Source organism: Toxorhynchites rutilus, chromosome 2 (assembly GCF_029784135.1).
Source record: "Toxorhynchites rutilus septentrionalis strain SRP chromosome 2, ASM2978413v1, whole genome shotgun sequence".
In the NCBI taxonomy this organism is placed as follows: Eukaryota; Metazoa; Arthropoda; class Insecta; order Diptera; family Culicidae; genus Toxorhynchites; species Toxorhynchites rutilus.
Window position 1 is genome coordinate 65238511 of NC_073745.1, and position 24407 is coordinate 65262917.

A 24407-nucleotide genomic window follows, 5' to 3' on the forward strand; every position below is an offset into this window, starting at 1 on the left:
AAATTTTCAAAAGGATCGGTCTACTGGGCGAATTTCTACAGCGATTTTTCCGTGATGCAATTTGATGTGACACACCCTTTATTATCGAAGAATTTATAACCAACTAGAACCAACAGATCTTGTTTCGGCGTGATTTCACAAATTTACCAAAAACTTCTGTAGCGTAACCGCTGTATATATAACACTCCTATACTCGCGCATTGGTCTGTCAGACCGAGAAATCAATAATTCGTTCATTTCTCAGAAAATATCAACACTACGACTTTGCGATTCTCTCTAGCTTCGTTATTCGTCGTTCGTCATTGTTTAGCGTATCGCATGTGTTGGTACAAAGGGGAAGTGTGCCACTTTTTTAACACTTTCGGTCTGACACACCGACGCGAGTATAGGAGTAACTTTTTTGGACAAGTGCCTTTTTTCATATTCTAGAATATTGTTGAATGAAATGTATAAATTAATGTTAGTGGCGTGGAATATTTATTGCATATAACGCATAAGATCATTACCGAACTATTCTTATTTGATTTCAGTCCCTTTCGTAACTGGATTGAACGGATCCATATATTAACTATTCGTCGTTAGATTCATTCGTTCTAAAGCAAAATATAAATGTTTGACTTTCGTATAGTTATTCGCTAAATATAATGGTCATACATATACACACTTGTGAAAGAATTTCACTTGTGGAATAATTGTAAACAGTAAACTATAAACTAATCGGTGGCTTATGCTAATTTTTAACAGATACATTTTCGGGGATATTTTTTTATAATGCACAATATCGACAAGAAAACAAGAAAAAGAAAAGGAAATTCCTAGAAATCCTTTTATATCATCTTTTCATGCCCCATCTGAAACAAGGCATTAATTCTTAGTTTACCAAGAATACAGAGACAAAGAATATTAGAAATATACAAACTTTATATTCCAGAGCCTTTGTCATCTGGTAATTATCCAGAAGGTCGTTATACATTCTTCTTTTTGATAAAAGACCCGACAAATAGGCAACAACTGCATGAAATGTAAAAAATATGTTTGTTTCGAGCATGCAGTTATGCTATGTTGTGATTCTTACTCCAATGAAACCACAATCGATTAATACGTTTTTATGTTGTTTTATAGCTCTTTATACTTTCATGAATTATATTCAGTTGCTTACTTTTAATTTATATCAGTGAAAAATTCGAATTTCGTTATTTGTGTTGGAGTATCAAAAATTACTCTGTTTTAAGGAGGCTGAATTAGATGACTATAAAAACATAATTAACGATGAAGAAAACATTTTTTTTTAGTTTTTTCATTCAATCATACCCTCTCCTTCAAATAAACACCGATAAAGCCTGAAAAATACACAATGGCAACATTACAGAGAAGTTAAATTTTCGGTCTGTGACACCGTGCGCAAGTATACGTGTTATGATGTTGCACGCGAGTACAGGAGGGTTAATAATGCTACTTGAAAAGCGAATCTACTCAAATGCTCAAATTGTGCTTTCTTTAGTTCAACAAACAAGTCAGCAAACATTCACAGAATATTTATATTCCTTCCAGGTCACCAATTAAATCACCAGAATCTTCGGCGCAAGCGCTCCCTCAACAACAACTATGATCTGGTGTATATCCGGTTCGATATACCAACCAGAAATGCATCCACCGGTGAACTATCCGGTATCAACTCTCCCTCCATGCTCCCGGCAGCAGCTGCTGCTGCAACGCATCATCACAGCAGCCAGAATCACCATCAGCGGCACCAGCAAACGCTCACGGAGCTTCCACCAATCTCGCCCGAGAACATCGAGGAATCATCACTAAACATAATGTTAACCAGAAGGCAAAACGACGAGCGCAGCACAAATATCAATAGTAAACATCAGCAGCATTTGACACCGGCGGCCGGCGAGGATCAGCAACAGATGCACTCTCATCACGGAAGGCGCGCAGGGCGAATTAAATTCAAACATAATATTCACAATAGTGGAAGCGGTGTCACTGGTGGCCACAACGGCTTCTCTGCGGACAACGGGAGTCACAAAACTGGGAAAACTATCAATTTACACATCTATCAACTGGTTGAACCCTACGAGCGACACTGGCTGACATCGAAAACTATCGCCGTCTCTGAAATTGCACTCAACGATAAGAAGTGGTTCCAATTGGCACTGGACGAAGCTGTGCGCACGTGGCTCGATGGTTCAAGGAAGAATCTCGGATTGGAAATATACTGCGAAAATTGCTACAGCCACGATATCTTTGTCATTTATGACTCGTCCCCTTTCTTTACGAGTTATGAAGAAACGCCCGTCCTCAATGTGGTGGGAAAGCTGATCCAGCGAGAAAAACGTTCCAAAGTACAACGCTACCGGCCCACCATGGGTGACTATCTCTCCCCACCGAAGTCAACCTCTTGCACGACCAGCAACAAACGTTGCTGTCGCCATCCGCTGCTGGTGGACTTCCGTGACATTGACGGATTCGATTTCATCATTCAGCCAAAAATTTTCGACGCCGGTTTCTGCCGAGGTCGATGCCCACTGAAATTCAACCCCGCTAGTCATCACGCCATGCTGCAGAGCCTCCTGCACGAGCACGCCAAGTATGAGGTCCCGAAGCCGTGCTGCGCTCCGTCCCGCCTGGACCACATCGACGTTCTGTATGCCGATCCGAAGAATACTCAACGATTGAAGGTGGCCACCTGGAGTAACTGGCGGGTTACGGAGTGTGCCTGCTCGTGATTCACACGCACCGGATACAACGAACGCAGATGAAATGCTTGCATTTATGAACCCTGAACCCCCGAAAATCCTAGAGATGAAAACGAAAGTATTATTTGCGACAAACAAAACGTGTAGTTTTTTAAGTAACAGGAAACCAAAATTTACGCCGAAGGAAGCAAGTGCTACTACATTTTTTTTTTTGCTTTTCGGGTTGAACGACGCTACGAGAAAATCTCAGTATAGAACACAGGTCCATACAAGTTAGTTCGAATGTCAATTGTTCCCAGACTTTGTAGCAAGTAGCAATATGATTTTATTTATACATTATTTATTTGTAGAAAGTACTGATACCTTTTTAAGATTAATTTTAGCACTAGGCGTAAGCTTTTCTCTCTGCAGAGAAATCATAACGAAACTAGGAAAATTTTACTGCACAAAAACATGGATAACTCAATGTTGGCCAAAGGAACGAATCACTGAATAGCAGAAAGGCGTGAGTCGATTCTATAGATTATATTTATTACTTTTTCCGTCTCTTGTACTTTCTCTTGATTACTGAGCGATCTTCGTAGGGTATTTGTGTTAACGCTAATATATATATATTTTGTAACAATTTTTTTTGCAATACAAACAAGCCAGAACAGACCTACTTATTTTGTGAAGCCTTCCCAAGAAACGAAACCATATGAAAGAATAAAAAGAACGATGTTTATGAAGCGAGAAATGTCCAGTAGCAAAAATGATACGTTTGATCTTTATTGAAATCCGAAAATTCAGGTCTTATATCATACAATATGTGCAATGAACTAGCGTGGTTCTAAAAATTTTATTTTCTACCTCAGATAACCATAAGCATTGAAACAATTACTTACTTTTCAAACAGAGGTTTTTTGATCGCGACTGGTGATGTCCGGTAATCACTCGATTGAAGGATGTACCACATCAAATTCCATCACGAAAAAAAATACCTTGTTGACCGATCCTTTTCAAACTATCAGACAATAAAATATAACCCAATAGTAAGCTGTTGGCATATTTATTTTATTCAACTTCAATACCATAACCGTATGCTTGCACCTTACGCTCAACTTCACATCATAATTTATTTATTTATTTATCTTCGACACAAAATCGTACAGACGTTTTCATTTATTAAGTCTAAGGGACTGTCCACGTGGACAGAAAAAGCATTTAGACACCCCCCCCCCTTCCCCTCCGTGGACAAGTGTGGACATTCCTTATACCCCTCCCTCTGTTGTCCACGTGGTCATTCCTCGGGATTTGAGGAAAAAATCAAGAAATTCTATTTTTTTCGCTTAAATTTCATTTCAAGTTTGTTTCTGTTTTCTATTCCATATTTTGTTGATAAAAATTATAGCCTTCCCACTCTACATTATTGTGCCAGATTGGTCCCAACAAATGGTGTCGACAACGATGCCAATGTCGTGCCATTTTGCAATGATTTTATCGACCTATCCTTCGTATTTGACAACTAATTACGAGCCAACGTTGGCACCAACCTGGCACCACGTCGGTCTATTGCCAAACTGCTCGTCCCTCATTATAGCTCTAATCGATCTAAAGAAAATCATACAAAATATAAAAATGAAAATGTTTACAAATATTTATTTAGGTTATACATTCAAAACATTGGTACATTATTTTCTTCTCTAGCACTGTATAAGAATCCGCTATACGGATTGAGAATTATTTGTTGTGAGCTATCTAAAGATAAACGGTCCCCGATACTAAAATTGAGTAATAACAAGTAAGAAATAAACTTTGAAATAAAGGAATGTTCCCCCATAGCATTTCCGTCCGGTCCATTACAACCGTTCCCAGCATCAAGGTTTACTTTTTCGGTGCAGTTTGCGAATTCGTACTGGTTTTCTTCTGATATCGAGATGGTAGTTAATCATCACTGCTGGCATTTCGTATATAATCCGTCATTATATCATCACCAGTGAAATTCTGACAGCTGCAAATTTCTCCATCGGAACATTCGTCACACCCGCGCTCTACAACGGAAGCAGCAACACCTAATTCTTATGGCATCAACCATAATATGAGTTTGTTTCTGGAATAGAATTAAGAAAATAGTATTTACATCATATATATATATATATATATATATATATATATATATATATATAAATTAAAGCTAGTCATAGAAGTTAATTTTAGCGATATGCGTTGACCTGAGTTCATCGGCAATACTTCACCGGAGCTGTAAACATGGGTTGGAAAGTAGTCGGAAACATAATGCACATCATCATTACCTTCATCATCCAATAACATTTTATAATATACGAATCCTAATTTTGTCTCATTTTGTCTCAACAAGATTGAACGTTTTTTGTGGAATTAAAATAGGAGTTGATTACACATATTCTATGAGTACAAAATAAAAACTATCCATACTTACGAATTTGATTCTCGATCCATTCTCTGTTGTGTTTTGAATGACAGTTTAGAGAGAAAAAAAGAGAGAGAGAGAGAGAGAGAGAGAGAGAGAGAAAAACAATCTCTGCAGTGATTCCGTTTGGCTCAGTACAAGTACTCACGATAGCTGCAACTATAGGCAGTGCTGCTTGCGGGTGCAGGGTGGAGGTAGATTCCGGCCTTTTTGTAGCACTTTATGGCGCTCGGTCGACATTGAACCGACAACCGCTTGAAAATAATTTAGAGCGGGTTACCAATGGTAACGATTTGTCTTGAAATCTTCGATTTCTTTCAACATTGTCCGGGAGCTCATTATTTTCTTCCGAATTCCATTTACTTTATCTCCATATCCATATCAAAATATCGATTGTGAACCTACTCTCGAGTATTTTTATTAAAGCTGACTGGCTATTTGAGTTTTAAAAAAATCAGACAATTATAGAAATCGAATCGAGGATTCGATACAATCACTATCACTATCACACCGAGTAAAATCTGGAATTATAGAAATCGAGGAAAACTGCTCGATTCGTTAGCAAGCTTTCACCTCATGTCAATCCAAATCTGTAATTTAAAAAAATCATTATTGTTTTGCAAGACATTTCAGCTTTAGCATATGGTATAGAAAGTTTGGTATAGTATAGCAATAAAAAAGAAAATTGCTGATAAAAGTAACACGTACTAACATACGCTAGCAGGAATAAAAAATGTTTAGGTAGGAAATTCGTTTGATAGTAATTCAAACAATATGATAAAATTTACTTATGAAGTTGTATGTATCGTGGAAGAAACACTTACTTTCTGGCATTCTGAACCAAGACGCATTGATGGTCTCAGCGCATTAAGCTCCTCACTGAATTTCTCCCACGTTTCTCTAAACCGGGATTTTATTTGAACTGCCTCCACAAATACCTCGAGCAGTGTTTACTTTCGCTTCCATTGGTTCAACGAGTCGTTCAAACAGGTGGTGATTTGTCTGTCCACTCGTTTTCAGCCACTGAAATATGTGCTGGAAGTAAGTTCTGCATTGTAAATTATAACATAATTAATATGAATAATGTTGGATTGAACACTTACCTTGTATAGACTATTCTGGCAGCACCGTAAAACAAATACTGATCAAAACAAACGAACATGTGTTGAAAATTGCATATATTCAAGCGTTTCTGAAATGTTTCCTAAAGGAAAATATCAGGGACGCAAACCAAAACAAAATAATTCTCTGAAGATATACAACAAGTGAACCAAACAACTCGAAAAGTTCTGACACTTGCATCGATAGCTATCACTCGCTCGGTGCTGTCGAATTGCTCGATTTCTATAATAGTAAAATAGGTCTAACGAGCAAAATTCTTATCGCCTCGATTTCTATAATAGGGCCCAATGAAATCAAGCACTTTGTTTGAAAACAGAATTTTCTCGTCTAAACATCAATGACTTTCGCTTTTACAGGTTCGGTAGTGCCTGATGGCTATTATGAACCTAGTAAAAACAAAACATCTGCAGTATCATCGTGATCGATGATTTCGTTGACCTACAACCCTTAATTGATAAATCATGCTAAATATTGTCCTGAAATATTCGTGCCGATTCTAAGGAAAAAACCCAAAGCATATTTTTGTAGACATACATCTTTTCGATCATAGATGCACCGTTTTTTCCGGAATATTGCAGCATCCTTCATACAACTTGAGAATTCCATCCTCTCAGAAGTTATGCTATGCAGTAAGTTGAAGTTCTTACAAGAATATTAACAGTTAATAATCAGAAGATGCACTATCTGGTGAGTAAGGCTGGTAGAGTTTTAGAAGTGCCCGAGAAGCGTTCTGGATCGTTGATTTTAACACGTTCAACTGCTAGCAGTACTTGTTGGAATTCATCGAAACTAGTTGCTTGGTAGAAGCTCTTGATACAGATCTTCTTCCAGTCCTACCAGACCCAGCCATAACTTTCTTCAAGCGAAATCCTGCTTCGGGGTTCCATTCACTTGCTAAGATTTTTTCCAACTAGTCATTCTTGTGAATGATTTGCCCTTTACAATTTGCTACAAATATGTATTTTCGTCGCGTTTATGAAACGAATCGCAGATTGAGATAAATCCCTTCAAGTGTTTTTCGGTACAATAAACCCTTATTCCGGAATCCGGTCTAATTTGAAATTAGCACAATATTGCGTTCTTTAAGAGGGTATTCTAGTCTAGAAATTTAAAAAAATAATTTTTTTCATATTTCTTTAATTCAGACATTGAAGAATATACCATAGAAGATACTTTTAGAAAATCTCATTATTTACCAAGTTATAGCCATTTTATCTAGTACGGCCATAACAATTAACTTCAAACGCGTTTTTCTCGAAACATGTTTTTTCGAACTGGCACACGATATCTCAAGTTCTACTTATCCGATCTATGTTTATATGAATACAATCTGTATACATACATCTCTCTATCGCAAGAACCTAGAAAAAATATCATAATTTCGTAACTTTACTATTTAAAAAATAAAGAAACTTGAAAAAAATGTTTTAAACAGCATTTTTTTTTCTTCAATATTCCACCATTTTGTCAAAAAACACGTTTTTGATTTGTCCGAGGTTCAAGCGATAGTGGCATCTTTACTGATTCAGAATCTGTTCGATTTGTTTGTTTCAGATAACCAGAAGGCCTGTGTAGTGTATTGCCTACCTTGTATTAATAAACAATTGCAACACACCTATTTACTCACACCTTGTATTGCCTCACATTGTTATTCACCGAAGCATACCTTCTATATTCATATACATTGATGGGTGGGCTACGGGCTGTCATTCGGGCTACGAGCGTAGAGAAGGACGGACACAATTTTACAACTGGCGACGAGGAGAAAAAATAATTGAGGAACGAGGTAATTATGCAACCAGCAAAATATTTTCATTGTGTAAGAAAATTGCGTGGCCTTTATCACAAGGTAAAATCCAGTAGCAACTGGAAGTGGAATGTTTAGCAAACGCGAGAATTATGAAGAATTCTCCGTGGGGTCGAATTTTGCGAGAATCAGAGTGATTCTCACGGCGTTGGCGGGAATCGGAAGGATTCCTCCTGTTTGATTTGCGAGAATTGATAGAATTCTCCAGGGGGCAAAGTTCGATAGAATTTAGACATTCTCGAGGAGTGCGGAAGTTTCATGTCTTCCCTACTGTGAATGGTTCGCATCTCGACGAGAAATGTTATGGAAGAGAAAAGTTTGTTTCCTGCATAAGAGGTTATGTCATAACCAAACGAAGCCGTTCGGGATACGGCCGAATGATGTAAACACAAGACGAAAATTCGAGAATTTTCCCTGTTGTTTTTGTTTTGGCTCAAGGAAGGATTCGTCCTGTTTGACGTCGGAAGGATTCCTCCTGTTTGATTTGCGAGAATTGATAGAATTCTCCAGGGGGCAAAGTTCGATAGAATTTAGACATTCTCGAGGAGTGCGGAAGTTTCATGTCTTCCCTACTGTGAATGGTTCGCATCTCGACGAGAAATGTTATGGAAGAGAAAAGTTTGTTTCCTGCATAAGAGGTTATGTCATAACCAAACGAAGCCGTTCGGGATACGGCCGAATGATGTAAACACAAGACGAAAATTCGAGAATTTTCCCTGTTGTTTTTGTTTTGGCTCAAGCTAAATCTAGATCAGATTCACAAATCGAAGTGCAGGGAATTAGAACTGGGGCCAATTCGATGTATAGTAATTCGAATTGGAGACGCACTGATGAAGCAGACGGGCATAATTGAGATTGTGTTATCGAATACAGATGGAAGATAAAATGTTTGTCTCTCTGTGGTTTCAGATGGATGAATCACGGGCGGTTCCGGCTTTTAGATGTGATAGAATCGAAACAAGTAAACTTGCTCGAGAATGGAAGGTGTGGAAGGAGTCACTGGAGTGCTTCTTTGCGGCCTACGATATAACGGATCAGAGAGTCATGCGAGCGAAAATGCTCCATATGGGTGGTTCTGCCTTGCAGACGGTTTTCAAGAACCTGGAAGATCATGATCACGTTCCACTGGTCTCCCTGGTTCCGCGATGGTACGATGTAGCGGTTGAAAAACTCGACGCATTTTTCGAACCAAGACACCAAAACACTTCTGAGCGCAGGAAGCTCCGGCAAATAAAGCAGAATTCTGGTGAAAGATTTGCGGATTACGTCATCCGTCTTAAGCAGCAAGTTGGTGAGTGTGGATTCGAAAGATATGGAGCCGATATAGAGGAAATCCTGAAGAATATCTATCTAACGGATGCCGTTGTTGAAGGATGTTCTTCAAACGAAGTGCGCAGAATGATTCTGCTGAAGGATTTGCCTTTCAAGGATATCGAAGCATTCGGAGTTACCCAAGAAGGCGTGGACCAGCAATTGGTTGAGATTACCCAATCGGGGACTCACACGATGGATAAGGTATACAGTGCTCATTCGCAGAATCGAGACCGCCGTAGTGCTGTTAGAGATAACTCAAACAGGGTGTCGATGAAGAAATGTTACAATTGCGGTCGGCGGGGACATCTGTCAACCTCTCCAATGTGCCCGGCACGCGGTCAGCAATGCCGCAACTGTAAGAACTACGGTCATTTCGAGAAACTGTGCCGTAAGCGAAAGTCAACGCGATCAGAACCATCGCAGAAGAACCAAATCCGAGTAATTGAAAGCATCAGCAACGACAATGATCTAAATGTAGTCGTACCAGAAGACAACCCAACCCAAGTCAAAGTGTACTACGCCTTCTACTCAGGTAATGAATCAAACATGCTTACATGCAGTATCGGTGGTGTTTCTACGGAAATGTTGGTCGATTCTGGTGCTGATGCTAATTTGATTAGCGAGGTATCTTGGGTGAAAATGAAAAATAGTAGGATTTCGGTGTATTCGTCAACCAGAGGGAGCAGTCGAATTTTAAGAGCGTATGGCAGCGATATTCCATTGACCATTTTGGGAACCTTCGTTGCGGACATAACCATTGGAGAGAAGACAATTCAAGCTGAATTTCTCGTAGTCAAAGGAGGCCAACGTTGCCTTCTTGGTGACCGAACAGCGAAGCAGTTAGGTGTATTAAAGATTGGTTTGCACGTCAATCGTGTCGAGAACTCTACACAGCCGTTCAGCAATATTAGGGGTATCACGGCTTACATCCCTATGAATCCTGAAGCCATCCCAGTTTTCCAGCCAATGCGTCGCATTCCTTTGCCATTGGAACAAGCAGTTGCGAAGAAAATCGATGAATTACTGAAGCGGGATATCATCGAAATCAAGACAGGTCCAACCAGCTGGGTGTCCCCGTTGGTTATTGTAGGAAAGGCAAATGGTGAGCCTCGACTCTGTGTTGATCTCCGCCGAGTAAACGAGGCTGTTCTTCGTGAGCACCATCCGATGCCTGTTGTGGAAGATTACATTGCGCGCCTGGGAAGAGGATTGATATGGAGCAAGCTCGATATTCGCGAGGCGTTCTTGCAGGTCGAATTGGCAGAGGAATCACGTGATGTAACGACCTTCATGACCAACCGGGGGCTATTCCGGTTTAAGAGACTGCCGTTCGGCTTAGTAACGGCACCGGAGCTTTTTCAAAAAGCTATGGACGAAATACTGGCAGATTGTAGCGGCACCTATTGGTATCTCGACGACATAATTGTAGAAGGGAAGGACATCGAAGAGCACGATAATCGACTTGAGAAGGTATATTGATTTCTGACAATTTGATATTGTTTGTATTTGTTTCCCCTTTATACGAATAAAATTACTTTCTTGGATTAAACTTTTGAATTTCTTCATAAAATATACACTGAACTGTGAACTGAGTCCAGGGTTTCGATTCCAGGTTCTTTCGAGATTGAAGGACAGGGGAGTGGAGCTCAAATGGGAGAAATGCCAATTTCGGGTTACCGAACTCGAGTTCTTGGGCCATCAGATCTCCAGAAACGGGATAAGTCCTTCCGAGTCAAAAGTAGCAGCGTTGATGTCATTCCGAGAGCCTGAAAATGAAGCAGAGGTACGTAGCTTTCTCGGATTGGCCAACTACCTGAATCGATTCATTCCGCATCTTGCGACTATTGATGAACCGTTGCGCAAACTTTTGGTTAAGGGTACTAAGTTTGAATGGACTAGCAGAGAATCTGAATCTTTCCAATCCATCAAAATGGCTTTAAGTAACGTGAGTAACTTGGGGTTCTATAAAGTAGAAGATCGTACAGCTGTAGTAGCAGATGCCAGTCCCCAAGGGTTAGGAGCTATTCTACTCCAAATCAACGACGAAAATGTCCAACGTGTGATCAGTTTCGCTTTCAAATCCTTAACAGAAACGGAACGACGGTACTGTCAAACGGAAAAGGAGGCCCTAGCTGTCGTGTGGAGCGTGGAACGATTCCAATACTATCTCCTTGGCAAGAAATTTAACATCCTGACAGACTGTAAGGTTCTTGAATTGTTGTTTTCCAAGCGCTCAAAACCCTGTGCGCGAATAGAACGCTGGGTCTTGCGATTGCAAACGTTTGACTATAACATCATACACGTCTCAGGTAAAGAAAACATAGCTGATTCGCTATCTCGATTAGCTATCCAGGAACCTAAGCCATTCGATCAATCGGAGGAAATATTCGTACGCGAAGTAGCCATTCAAGCTGCTAACTGTGCTGCGTTAACTTGGAATGAGATTGTACAAGCAACAGAAATCGATGACGAAATCTCAAAAGTACTGGAAATTCTGAGGAATGGTGATATGCAGAACTTATCTGTTGAATACAGAGTAGTTGCCAATGAATTGTGCAATTTTCAAGGCGTACTGCTACGAAACGATCGGATTGTCGTACCTTTTTCATTAAGAGAAAAAGTGCTGATTACAGCTCACGAGGGTCATCCTGGCATAGTGATGATGAAAAGTCACCTAAGATCAAATGTCTGGTGGCCTAAAATGGATCAGGCAGTTGAACGATTCGTGAAGCGTTGTAGAGGTTGCGTATTAGTTGCTGCTCCCGAAGCACCAGAGCCAATGCAACGTAGTCACCTCCCTTCATCACCGTGGCAAACATTGGCACTCGATTTTTTGGGACCTCTGCCTGAGGGGCAACACCTGTTGGTTGTTGTTGACTGTTACAGTCGTTATATAGAGGTAGTTGAAATGGATACAACAACAACAACAAATGTTACGCGAGAGTTGATGACCATGTTCAGTCGGTACGGAATTCCATCGTTCTTGAAAGCCGATAATGCACCACAGATTAGTTCCGATTGTGAGGAGTTTAATGAGTTTTGTTCGACTAATGGTATCAAATTGCTGAACACAATACCGTACTGGCCTCAATCAAACGGAGAGGTTGAACGGCAAAATCGTTCGATTTTGAAGCGCCTCCGAATATCTCAGGAGCTTGGGAAAGATTGGAGAAACGAGCTACGGCTGTATCTATTAACCTATCATTCCTCGAAGCATCCAACCACAGGCAAATCACCAGCAGAGTTGATGTTCGGTCGTCAGATAAAAAGCAAGCTACCAACGATTTCGAGTTTTCTTGAAGATGAAGGAGTACGTGAGAGAGATGCTGTCATCAAAGAAAAGGGGAAAGAGTACAGTGACAGAAGAAGACAAGCAAAGGAGAGTAATATAAAAGAGGGTGATGTCGTACTTGCTAAGCGGATGCGAAAATCAAATAAACTAGACACCGAATTCACTAACGAAGAGTTTGTAATTCAGCGTAAAGAAGGTACTGATACCGTCATACAATCGAAGGCCACTGGTAAACAATATAGGCGAAGTTCAGCTCATTTAAAGAAAATTGAAGATCCAAGAACTTTCCGGAAAACTCAGGAAGACAGCTCAGAGCCTATCTCTCCGTCAGTTCAATCTGAAATCGACGGCGACAGGAGATGTGATTCCAGGGTCGAGTCAGAAAACACATCAGTCGAGGCATCCGTTTCATCCAGATCACCTGTAACAAGACGTCCGAGAAATGTACCGACGAAGTATCAAGATTATATACCGTATTAACTGTAAAGACCAAACAGATCTAAATAAATATTTAAACTTGTTTGCATTTTTAAATCAAAGGAGGGATTGTAGTGTATTGCCTACCTTGTATTAATAAACCATTGCAACACACCTATTTACTCACACCTTGTATTGCCTCACATTGTTATTCACCGAAGCATACCTTCTATATTCATATACATTGATGGGTGGGCTACGGGCTGTCATTCGGGCTACGAGCGTAGAGAAGGACGGACACAATCTTACAGCCTGGAATCGTGTACGCCATGGCATGACTTCTTTTGAACCCCCTCACTTGATCAGCTTCTAATTGTGAATATATTTTTTATCCGTTCAATTTTTGTTTTATTATTGAAAGATAGATAAACAAATAGTGATATTATGGATGGTAAAAATATTCTTCGTTTTACTTTTTCGGAGCTCGAAAAAACGTCCGAAATTTGTGTTTCTATTTCCTTAATCTGATCGAGTCAAATCCTATCGGGTTGTGCAAATGTTGGAACCTTGAAATGCAGAATGCAAAAGTTTATTTCGTTCGGATTGCGATATGTCAAATCCGATCGGGTTCCGTAATATGGGTTAATATGTAGTCCATGCATTGTAGCGTTTTTCGTGTCGTTTCGTTTCTCATGAACGGTGATTTTCGACATCTGTAGCTAATCTGCTAATTCATGTACATCAAGGATTATTCTTGATAATTGTCTCCATTTGATTGCCAGCAGTAGCAGCATGAACTTTCCAGACAACTAAAAAGAAGCGTATTACAAAAATTACCAGACATCAATGAAGAACCACATCAAGAAATAGATCTGCAGAGATACGGCCCGTACACTCATGGAAGAATTTGTTGTTCGTTTCAATGTTCAGAAATCCTTGAGAGTTCTCGAACCGCTCACGAGATTTCTCGTGTTTCGCGTTCCGTCTGTAAGGCTAGGCGCAAATTGAGAAGCGTATAGCGCTCGTAAGCGAACGCGAGACTACCAACACGATTCATACGTGCCACAAACGTAGCGTGGTGGAGCGCATATTGAGTCGCAGTTTGATGTAAATAACATGCCACTCGCATACAATGACTGATTAACACAGAGTTGCGCGATATATTTATTTACTAACACAATCACCCGACCAGTACATCCATACAGTGTCAAACCCACGGCGCTATATGATTGTTCACCAACACAACTAATACACCACAAAAACAAGCACTATATCGCGCCAAATTACTCGCGCTATACGCTTCTCAATTTGCACCTGGCCTTAGGCAAGGCGCAAATTGAGACGCATATAGCGCGAGTAACTTGGCGCGATATAGCGCCTGTTTTTGTCGCTAATGAAAACAGATAGAACGGCGCAAATTGCCCAGATGACGCGAGATGGTGGAGCGCTCGTGAGACACGACTCGCGCGACGCTGTGGCTGAACCACAGTTTCTCGTGCTGGTCATGCCGGCTGTGATGGTTGTGGTGGTGAACAATCATATAGCGTCGTGAGTCTGGCACTGTATGGTTGTGCCGGTCGGGTAGTTGTGTTAGTAAATAAATATATCGCGCAACTCTGTGTGAATCAGAAATTGTATGCGAGTGGCACGTAATCCACAGCAAACTGCGACTCAATATGCGCACCGCCACGCTACGTTTGTGGTACACATGAGTTGTGTTGGTCGTCTTGTGCTAGCTCACAAGCGCTATACGCTTCTCAATTTGCGTTTATGCCGGATTTACAATCGTTCACATTGAGCGCGATTTTTTTTCTTCAATAACGATTTTTATTCGTCAACCAATCAGAGCAAAGCGCGAAATTACCCGTGACAGTGCGAAAAAAGATAGAACTCTCCAAGCTTTTGTTGTGAAAATCGCGTTGTTTTGACAGGAGACGCTACATACATCAGCCAGGTGGAACAAGATATGCTAGATGGGAGGAATGATATATCGAAAAAAAAAATCAGCTTTATTCATATGAACCGCTTCAATACGTGAGAGCTAAGTCGATCACCTATTGCAAACATATTGCTGCATAATCATAATTATTTTTACACATTTTTGTTAATATCCTATTGAATTAGCTAGTTTTTCAATTATTAATTATTTGGAATACTTGCATTCACACATCTAACGATATAATTTTGTTCCACCAATCTAGTACGACCTTGTCCATAACAAATAATGGCAGTATGATTAGAGGGATGCAGGTTTGACAGACAGATTATGACAGATTATCGCGTAATATCGCGCACCATTGTGAAGAGCTGCTCTGAAAAATAACGCGCGTGAGTCTATCGCATGCGATTAAAAGCCTGCATTGTAAAGGAAGCATTAGCCTAACGGATGGAACACGAAATAACGCGTGTTTTCTACACTTGATGCTTAAATATACATTTCAGGAAAGAGGTTCAGTCATATGAAAAAATATGGATGTTTGACCGAGCAACACTCTTAGGTAGTTCAGTTTTTTTTATTGATGAATACTAAGTACTCAGGGCGAGCGTGAAATTAAAAAAAATCGTGTAAATAAAAAACAGATCTCATTAAATTTTGACTATTAACTTGAATGTTTTACTTTAAAAAATACTAAACGTGTCCACGTGGACATTATCAAAACCCTCTCCCCCCTCACCGTGGACAAGCGTGGACATTTTCGTAACACCAAACACCTACCTACCCCCCTTTCTTCATGAAAATCACATATAATTGAAGGTTTGTTGAAAAGCCCCACGTCTCTAGTTGCTAATACTACCATAAGCCATTGAAATTATTCAATTTTTTATGTTTTTTCACGATTTTCCTCAAAGAGGAATTATGATGCCCAGAATACGATCATGGTTTGTCCGGCTTTAGAAATCACCATTTTTGAATGAAAACATTCGAATTCTCAAGTAGATGTTGCCTTTATCATTGCTTGAGTTTACTGTCATCATATTGACCCATTCATAATTTAGGCTTTCTTCAGAATATTGTATTTTCTTGGGCATTTTGAAAGTGTTCTCCTCAACACACTCAATATAGAAAAACTTTATTTCTGCTATGCGCGAAGGACACAATAAACAAACTGCAGCGCGCCAAGCGGTTGCCATAGAAATCATGTGGACAAAACAACATTACATTTAACACTCCTATACTCGCGCATTGGTCTGTCAGACCGAGAAATCAATAATTCGTTCATTTCTCAGAAAATATCAACACTACGACTTTGCGATTCTCTCTAGCTTCGTTATTCGTCGTTCGTCATCGTTTAGCGTATCGCATGTGTTGGTACAAAAGGGAAGTGTGCCACTTTTTTAACATTTTCGGTCTGACACACCGACGCGAGTATAGGAGTAACTTTTTTGGACAAATGCCATTTTTCATATTCTAGAATATTGTTGAATGAAATGTATAAATTAATGTTAGTGGCGTGGAATATTTATTGCATATAACGCATAAGATCATTACGGAACTATTCTTATTTGATTTCAGTCCCTTTCGTAACTGGATTGAACGGATCCATATATTAACTATTCGTCGTTAGATTCATTCGTTCTAAAGCAAAATATAAATGTTTGACTTTCGTATAGTTATTCGCTAAATATAATGGTCATACATATACACACTTGTGAAAGAATTTCACTTGTGGAATAATTGTAAACAGTAAACTATAAACTAATCGGTGGCTTATGCTAATTTTTAACAGTTACATTTTCGGGGATATTTTTTTTATAATGCACAATATCGACAAGAAAACAAGAAAAAGAAAAGGAAATTCCTAGAAATCCTTTTATATCATCTTTTCATGCCCCATCTGAAACAAGGCATTAATTCTTAGTTTACCAAGAATACAGAGACAAAGCATATTAGAAATATACAAACTTTATATTCCAGAGCCTTTGTCATCTAGTAATTATCTACAATACGTTATACATTCTTCATTTGATAAAAAAAAACCCGAAAAACCCGCAACAACTGCATGAAATGTAAAAAATATATTTACTTCGAGCATGCAGTTATGCTATGTTCCGATTCTCACTCCAATGAAACCACAATCGATTAATACGTTTTTATGTTATTTTATAGCTCTTTATACTTCCATGAATTATATTCAGTTGCTTACTTTTTATTAATAACAGTGAAAAATTCGAACTTCGTTATTTTTGTTGGAGTATCAAAAATTACTCTGTTTTGATGAGGCTGGATTAGATGACTATTAAAACATAATAAAGACGAAGAAAACATATTTTTAGGAGTTTTTTCATTCAATCATACCCTCTTCTTCAAATAAATGCCAATAAAGTCTGAAAAATACACAATGGCAACATTACAGAGAAGTTTAATTTTCGGTCTGTGACACCGTGCTCAAGTATACGTGTTATGATTTTGCACGCGAGTATAGGAGGGTTAACAAGGAAGCTGCAACTCTGACTAACATCCGACCGACCGACCAAAACCGATCTGGTCAATAACCTTGGTACGATCGCCAAGACCGGAACGAAAGCATTAATGCAAGCTTTGCAAGCCGGAGCCAACATACGGAAGATTGCTAGCAACTGTTTTCATTTACAGCATGCTATCTTTGAAGATTATTATAATTAAATTGACTATTTGATAGATGTAAGCGTTAATATTTTTTATTTTCTTTATTGTTTCTTCTCTTTTTTACTCTTCGGCTCATCTTCATAGACAGATATTGCCCTAGGTTGCATTTTAGAGTAGACTGGAACAATCCAATAAGCATTTTCTTCTACATCCTTAGCATATTTGAGAAGTGTCTCACGAGGATCTTAATCATCTTCCACTCTCTTGTTCAGACCAAGATTCCTAATTACATACGACGTCAAGGTGCCTCCGGAACTGGTGACACGCCCCCTTTGTTCACTGGTAGTGGGAAAATTTGGTCATTTGGATTTATTAAGAATCAATCGATCTTTCTGCATCTTCTTCCGATGAGAGCGAGACTTCTCCTGATGGAACATCGAAAACGCGTGGGGAGTAATGACTTGGGCGCCTCCGATCACTTCCGCATATTTTCCGGCGATAGGCACGATCCGCGCAGAGCTTGACTCCTCTCATACTTCGCTTCTCATCGCACAATCCACAGATAATTCCATTTCCACACCCAAGGAAAATCTGGTTCAACTTCGGATGCCAATGAGTTCGAATGACATGTGAATCAGTAAATGGAATAATCGTTCCGAAAGTGGCTTGCGGAGAAAACCTTTGTTTTTGTTTTGATTTCACAGTTGTATGACAGCTGCGATGAAAGTTCGAAAATCACCGCCCTTTAGGATTAGTGGCGAACGGGCAGAATGCAAAATATTCGAACTCGTTCGGATTGTAAAATCCAATCAATCCAATCGCCGATCGTGAACCGGAATGAAGGTGAATATATGGATCCGCTCAATTCAGTTACAAAAGGGACTGAAATCAAATAAGAATAGTCCGGTTAGAGGCGAATGAACTGCAAAGTTTAAAGCCTCTTAAAAACAAAGAAAGAAGAAGAATAGTCCGGTAATAATCTTATGCATGAAATTCAATAAATATTCCACGGCACTAACATTAATTTATACATTTCATTCAACAATATTCTAGAATATGAAAAAAGGCACTTGTCCAAAAAAGTTAATCCTATACTCGCGTCGGTGTGTCAGACCGAAAGTGTTAAACACGTCCCCTTTGTGCTAACACATGCGATACGCTAAACGATGACGAACTACGAATAACGAAGCTAGAGAGAATCGCAAAGTCGTAGCGTTGATATTTTCTGGGAAATGAACGAATTATTGATTTCTCGGTCTGACAGACCAATGCGCGAGTATAGAAGTGTTAAAAATGAGCTTGATAAACAGCTCCTTGTTCGCTGTCCAATTTTAAGGGTTCGATGAGCGATTTATAACGAATTTTGTCGAGAGCATATGAAGAGTTAGTGATCAATTCACGCAAGAATATTTCTTTGTTCGGGTAGAACGTGTTGATGATAAGCGACATCAGCTGAGAGATCTCAGCCTTAAAGTTTCCACATCTCCGGTTGGTTGTGGCATCTGAAAAAAGATAGTAAACCTATATTATAAAATCACCCGAAATTACGCAATACTTTACATTTTCAAATGTAAGAAAATTTCGTATTTCACATCGCAAATAATCGATATTGAGAATAGGAAATATACATACCTTCGAGTCCTTTTGATCTTTTTGTAAAATATTCAAAAGTTTTACTGTAAAAGTTAAGCTTTTCAAAAACACGCTCTGGAAAAGTCTGCACTGCAAACATCTAGAACTATCAGCTAATGAAAACCATTGAGAAATATGTTTTCGTTTTGGGTTTTGCCAGAGTAAACGTCATCGCCTCCAGAGATGCCAGATGATTTTTTTAGTCTGCTACGAAAATGTTGATGTGTATAAATATCCGCCAGCTACCTTTTTAACCGTTAGAATCGCAAAGTGATGTCTAAAAACGAGGTTGTTAGCGCAGGAAACTGAACCAAACCATAGAGAAGAGAAATACCATATCCCTGCAGTCTGCAACTGAAAATATAAGTCTGCAACTAAATAGAGCTTGCGACGAAAATTAAATATCAGTAAAATTGCGAACAAGTCAGCGAATTTGGCATCCTTGCATTGATGAAAAACAAATTTCGAAATAATTCGAGGTCGAACAGATTGATAAAAGTGCTTATTCGAAGTCGAACGGGTTACAAAATGCATCATTTTGCTAATTTCAAACCCGTTCGTGTACCGGAATAGAGGTGATTAACTATTCGTCGTTAGATTCATACGTTCAAAAGCAAAATATAAATGTTTGACTTTCGTATAGTTATTCGCTAAATATAATGGTCATACATATACACACATAAAGAGAGAGTCGATGTAGAGAAATCGATGAAATCACTTACACCCCTTAGAGTTTTTTCATTCAATCTCTTTTTCAAATAAATTCCAATAAAGCCTGAAAAATACACAATGGCAACATTACAGAGGAGTTCAATTTTCGATCTGTGACACCGTGTGCGAATATACGTGTTATGATTTTGCACGCGAGTACAGGAGGGTTAAAAGAGATCTGCATGGAGGGGTACAAATTCGAATTTTAGTCACTGTGATTAAAACGACAAATCCTCTGAAAATTGTCACGACAACCTCTCTAAATTGCTTTGTACTAATTTGTTCTAATTTATTCGTTAGCTGTCAACTGAATTTCTGACCAGTCATAATTTTGAATTAGAGCACGTGAATTTCTACTGAATGTTTTAAATCAAAGAATTGTTAGTAAAACATTCCTTTTACATTGATTAATCATGTCTCATTTTATTTATCTAGACTTGCAAAAAAGAAAACTGGTAGAGACCATATCAATTCAAGAGCAGATAAATATCTACCGAAGGTAAGAAAAAAATTGCCCAAAAATGGCTGTCTAAAGTATCGTCCGAATATTTCCAACTGACTGTATTTTAAAATATGTTTGAAAAACTCGACCTTAGTTTCAAATTTTGCTTTTATTCCTCTCATCGGGTCCATATAGCAAAACTTATAAGAAGCCACTGATCATAATTGATTTGATGTACTTTGACCAACTTGGGGGATATTTACATAACAGCAGCACCAAAACGAAAATGAGGGATCTGTGCGGAATTTCTTCTCAGCGAGTGGAGGAACTGAAGGATTTCCTCGCTGACTTGAGTTCTTGGGGAGCGAATCTTACCTTCATCACAAACGGTCCGTTTCATGACGTTAGTGGACACATTTTCCAGGATCCAAACTATCAAAAAGAGTACACCAAAGAATGTCGCTACCGGCTTCAGTGCGGCATAATCGATCGGCTTGGAAAGGAGCACTACAGTGAGGTGGCTTCCAATGCAAAATTGATCCCAATCGAGCCCATATGGACGGACCCAATTACGAGAATTGCCCGAATGTATGGAACCATTCTTCGCGCCTGGGATAACACCCGACATCAGGAAGTTATCCGATATGCTAGCGAGCACGAGGCGTTCGCAATAATAACGAAGAATTTTTCACTTTTACTTTATGCTGGATCCGTGATGCCCAAGTACAGACTGTGGTCGATGGCTAACAGTAACAAGATCGGTATGACGATCGCCCAGATTGAGCCACTTGCTGTCCGGAGGACGCTTCGTCTCTCGGTCAAACAGCTACGATTGCTCGGGGTTTTCTGCGATTGGTATTACACTACACCGACGTTCAGTGGGTTTTTGGAGCGAGCGAAGATTGAAAATAGCAAAATAGGACTGTTCAAAAACCTGATTGATTACGTAAAACGTTCCGTTGGTAATCTACAGGATGATGATTATCTACGAATTGCCCACGACTTGTATGGGGAGGACAAATTCATCGACAGTTGTCATCAGTTGAAGTCCGTTTGTGAGAGCTACAACATCGTGAGTTTGCTTTGTTTGAATAATATAACTTTCACTTGAAGTCAGGATTTTTTTCTTTAGGATAACATAAAACTATCAACAGAGCAAAATAATGACATCATAAGCATGAAGTTGAAAGGGCAAGATTCTTTCAATTACGATATCTATCATGATATATGTTTCAGCTGCTCGATCACGTTCATCGATTATCGCTATTGGCTTGAACAAGGGGTCAATTTTTACGACATTGTTATGTCTATTTACCAACGCATAAGCGGTTTGATTTTACAACACCGAAACGATTCCTCTCTCAGGCGATATATTATGATTAAGCGTAATCATGATGAGCCTTTCGCGACAACGGAGTTGAAACCCGAATATCCGAAGAATTTCGAAGTACTCTCGCTCGACGACTTATTCTCTTTCAAGGAGGAAACATTGGGGCTCAATATACGTTTTTTGGAGTTTATCACCGGTCTCAAGTTCGACGAAACATCCGTGAACTTCTTCCACAGCACTGAAAATCGCAACGACTTGCATGATACCGTTACCCTACTCTTCATGGTCACGGTGAGTACTTAACGACCAGCTATACTCTGTGAGTTTTGGCAACAGCAAAATTTTGCAGTCGAAGATCATTATCCCGTTCGAGGCGGACATATTTCTACTCGCCATTCAGGAATGCCGCAAGGAGTCTAGCGAACCAAATCACCTGCCGGAAAATTTGAATCTACGAGCGTTTCATTTGTATTTTATGTACCTCAAGATGCGCGTATTGATCAAGCATTGCTTCTACGGGGCCGGATTTGACGAAACATTCATGGTAGGCGAATTGATTGTGTGCCATTTTTGGGGCTCATTATGACTAGGGTGGTTTTTTTGTAGGATGAATGTAAGCTTGATGGCACCGTGTTCCAAACAATGTTCCAGAAGTGGATCGCTCGTGGCGCAACGGATGATTTTAGTGAGGCAATTAATCGATTGGGTACCTATCGCATGCACGGATCCTGCCCCCCTCGATGAAGAGTAGAAAAAAGTATTTGTTTTATTTTTATTTCAACTGCTTTTTTAATTGTTAATTGTAATTAAAATTTAATTGGAAGCATTGTTGCTTTGGTAAGGTTGTCCTTTTTCTAGTATTTTTTATTCCTAGCGTGATTAATCATACCTGGGTTTTGTGAATAAAACTTTTCCTTTAATGGATTTCTTGCCTATGGGAAATATACTATGGGTCCTATTCTAGATGGCGAGACGAACAATTCGGCTCCGGTCACTGTCGAGTCGAGCAAAATATCCTATTCCAGTACACGAGTTTCATGGATAAAGTACTGGCAATAAATAAGAATACACTCTGTTAGTTTTAAAAATGTAGTCAAAAGGGAGACGAATTCAAAGCAGTAATCGAGATTTTATTTTTCCAGGATTATAATTGCATATCATCCTACCCAGTGAAAAGAAAGAAGTTTCGTTAAAATTTGGTTTGTTCTTCAAAATAGTGAAATGAATATTAATTGCTTATTTTGGTCTGGCAAATATAAAGAATACATATCGTGTATTTGAAACCCGTCACTGAAATACTGTCCTCCTTTGGCACAGATAACTGCCTGCAGGCGACACGGGACATGCTTTCAACCAAGTTTTTCAGATATATTGATCAATTTGTTCCTACGTCGTTGAAAGTTCCTCAAACAGCAGAGTTTTGTTGGTCATCGTGGTTTTATCCATTTTCATGAATTGACCACAGATTTTCGATCGGGTTCAGATCGCGTGGTTGTGGCGGCCAATCCATCAACTTCACACGAGATTGACGGAAGTGGAACGACGTGTGCCGTATGCTTTGGATCGTTGTATTGCTGAAAGATCCAATCCTTCGGCAAACCGATTATTCGAACTGAGTTCTTCAAATTGTGCTTAACCCTCCTGTATTCGCGTGCAAAATCATAACACGTATACTCGCGCACGGTGTCACAGACCGAAAATTGAACTTCTCTGTAATGTTGCCATTGTGTATTTTTCAGGCTTTATTAGCATTTATTTGAAGAAGAGTGTATGATTGAATGAAAAAACTAAAAAAAAATATATTTTCTTCATATTTATTATGTTTTAATAGTCATCTAATTCAGCCTCCTCAAACCAGGGTAAGTTTGATACTCTAACACAAATAAAGAAATTCGAATTATTCACTTACTTTTAATTAATAACTAAAAGTAAGCAACAGAATATAATTCATGGAAGTATAAAGACATTAAACAATATAAAAACGTATTCGGCCTTATTCTGCGTGGCGTGTGAGGTGAGATGACAATTGTCACTTATGTCACGCGATTCCACCAGGCGTATGCCGTGAGAAATCTCACTTGAATGAACTCTCACTTTATTCCCGCTCTCAAATATACGTGACGATTGTCACATGAACTGGGATTTCTAGGTGACAATCGTCGACATGTCTTGAGGTGTCGACAGTGCATGAAAACAAATGAAAAAAGGAAGAGGAATAATAAGTGTTTTTTGGGTCGTATAGAATCGATAGTAATGGTATTATATGTATCAATAAATTCAATTTATCTTCAATTTTCACAGTACGAAAGACAAATTGCAAGTAGTTTTTTTTTGTGAAAGCGGTAGTGAGTCTGTTATTCCTCAATTGGGCGAATAAGCACACCGAAATTATTTTCATTTCATGAAATCTATTTATTTTCTCTAAAATATATCTATCATATGGGTCTTGTGTTTCATCTATCTATCCGCGAGTCATCGTCACCGAACTGCATATCCATTTCAGAAGCCGTGGTATATGCCCGAGCCGGAGCCAGAGCAACAATTTAACACTGAGAGTGCAGAGAGCAGCAGCAACTACGACCAAAACAAACAAAAATGCTAAACTTTACAGGATGCAATCAACTGTTTCACCAAATCTAAATC

At 39.2% G+C, this 24407-nt stretch overlaps 3 protein-coding genes across 3 annotated transcripts in view; all 3 read left to right on the forward strand.

Moving 5' to 3' along the window:
- Window positions 1-3454, forward strand: part of LOC129767851 (bone morphogenetic protein 5) — a 122643-nt gene extending 119189 nt beyond the window's left edge. Inside the window, exon 3 of the mRNA XM_055769089.1 lies at window positions 1552-3454. Coding sequence (XP_055625064.1) covers window positions 1552-2732 — 1181 coding nt within the window. The 3' untranslated portion in view covers window positions 2733-3454. The remainder of the gene's footprint in view (window positions 1-1551) is intronic.
- A 5490-nt stretch (window positions 3455-8944) lies between these two features.
- LOC129765801 (uncharacterized protein K02A2.6-like) lies at window positions 8945-13145 on the forward strand. The gene is made up of 2 exons (XM_055766231.1): window positions 8945-10843; window positions 10986-13145. The coding sequence occupies exons 1-2, from the start codon at window positions 8945-8947 to the stop codon at window positions 13143-13145; spliced, it is 4059 nt and encodes a 1352-aa protein (XP_055622206.1).
- A 7211-nt stretch (window positions 13146-20356) lies between these two features.
- LOC129765803 (uncharacterized) lies at window positions 20357-22508 on the forward strand. Its single transcript, XM_055766232.1, has 5 exons — window positions 20357-20491; window positions 20630-21506; window positions 21567-22055; window positions 22114-22308; window positions 22371-22508. Exons 1-5 carry the CDS (start codon window positions 20406-20408, stop codon window positions 22506-22508), a joined length of 1785 nt encoding a protein of 594 aa, XP_055622207.1. The 5' UTR covers window positions 20357-20405.
- Window positions 22509-24407: the final 1899 nt, after the last annotated feature.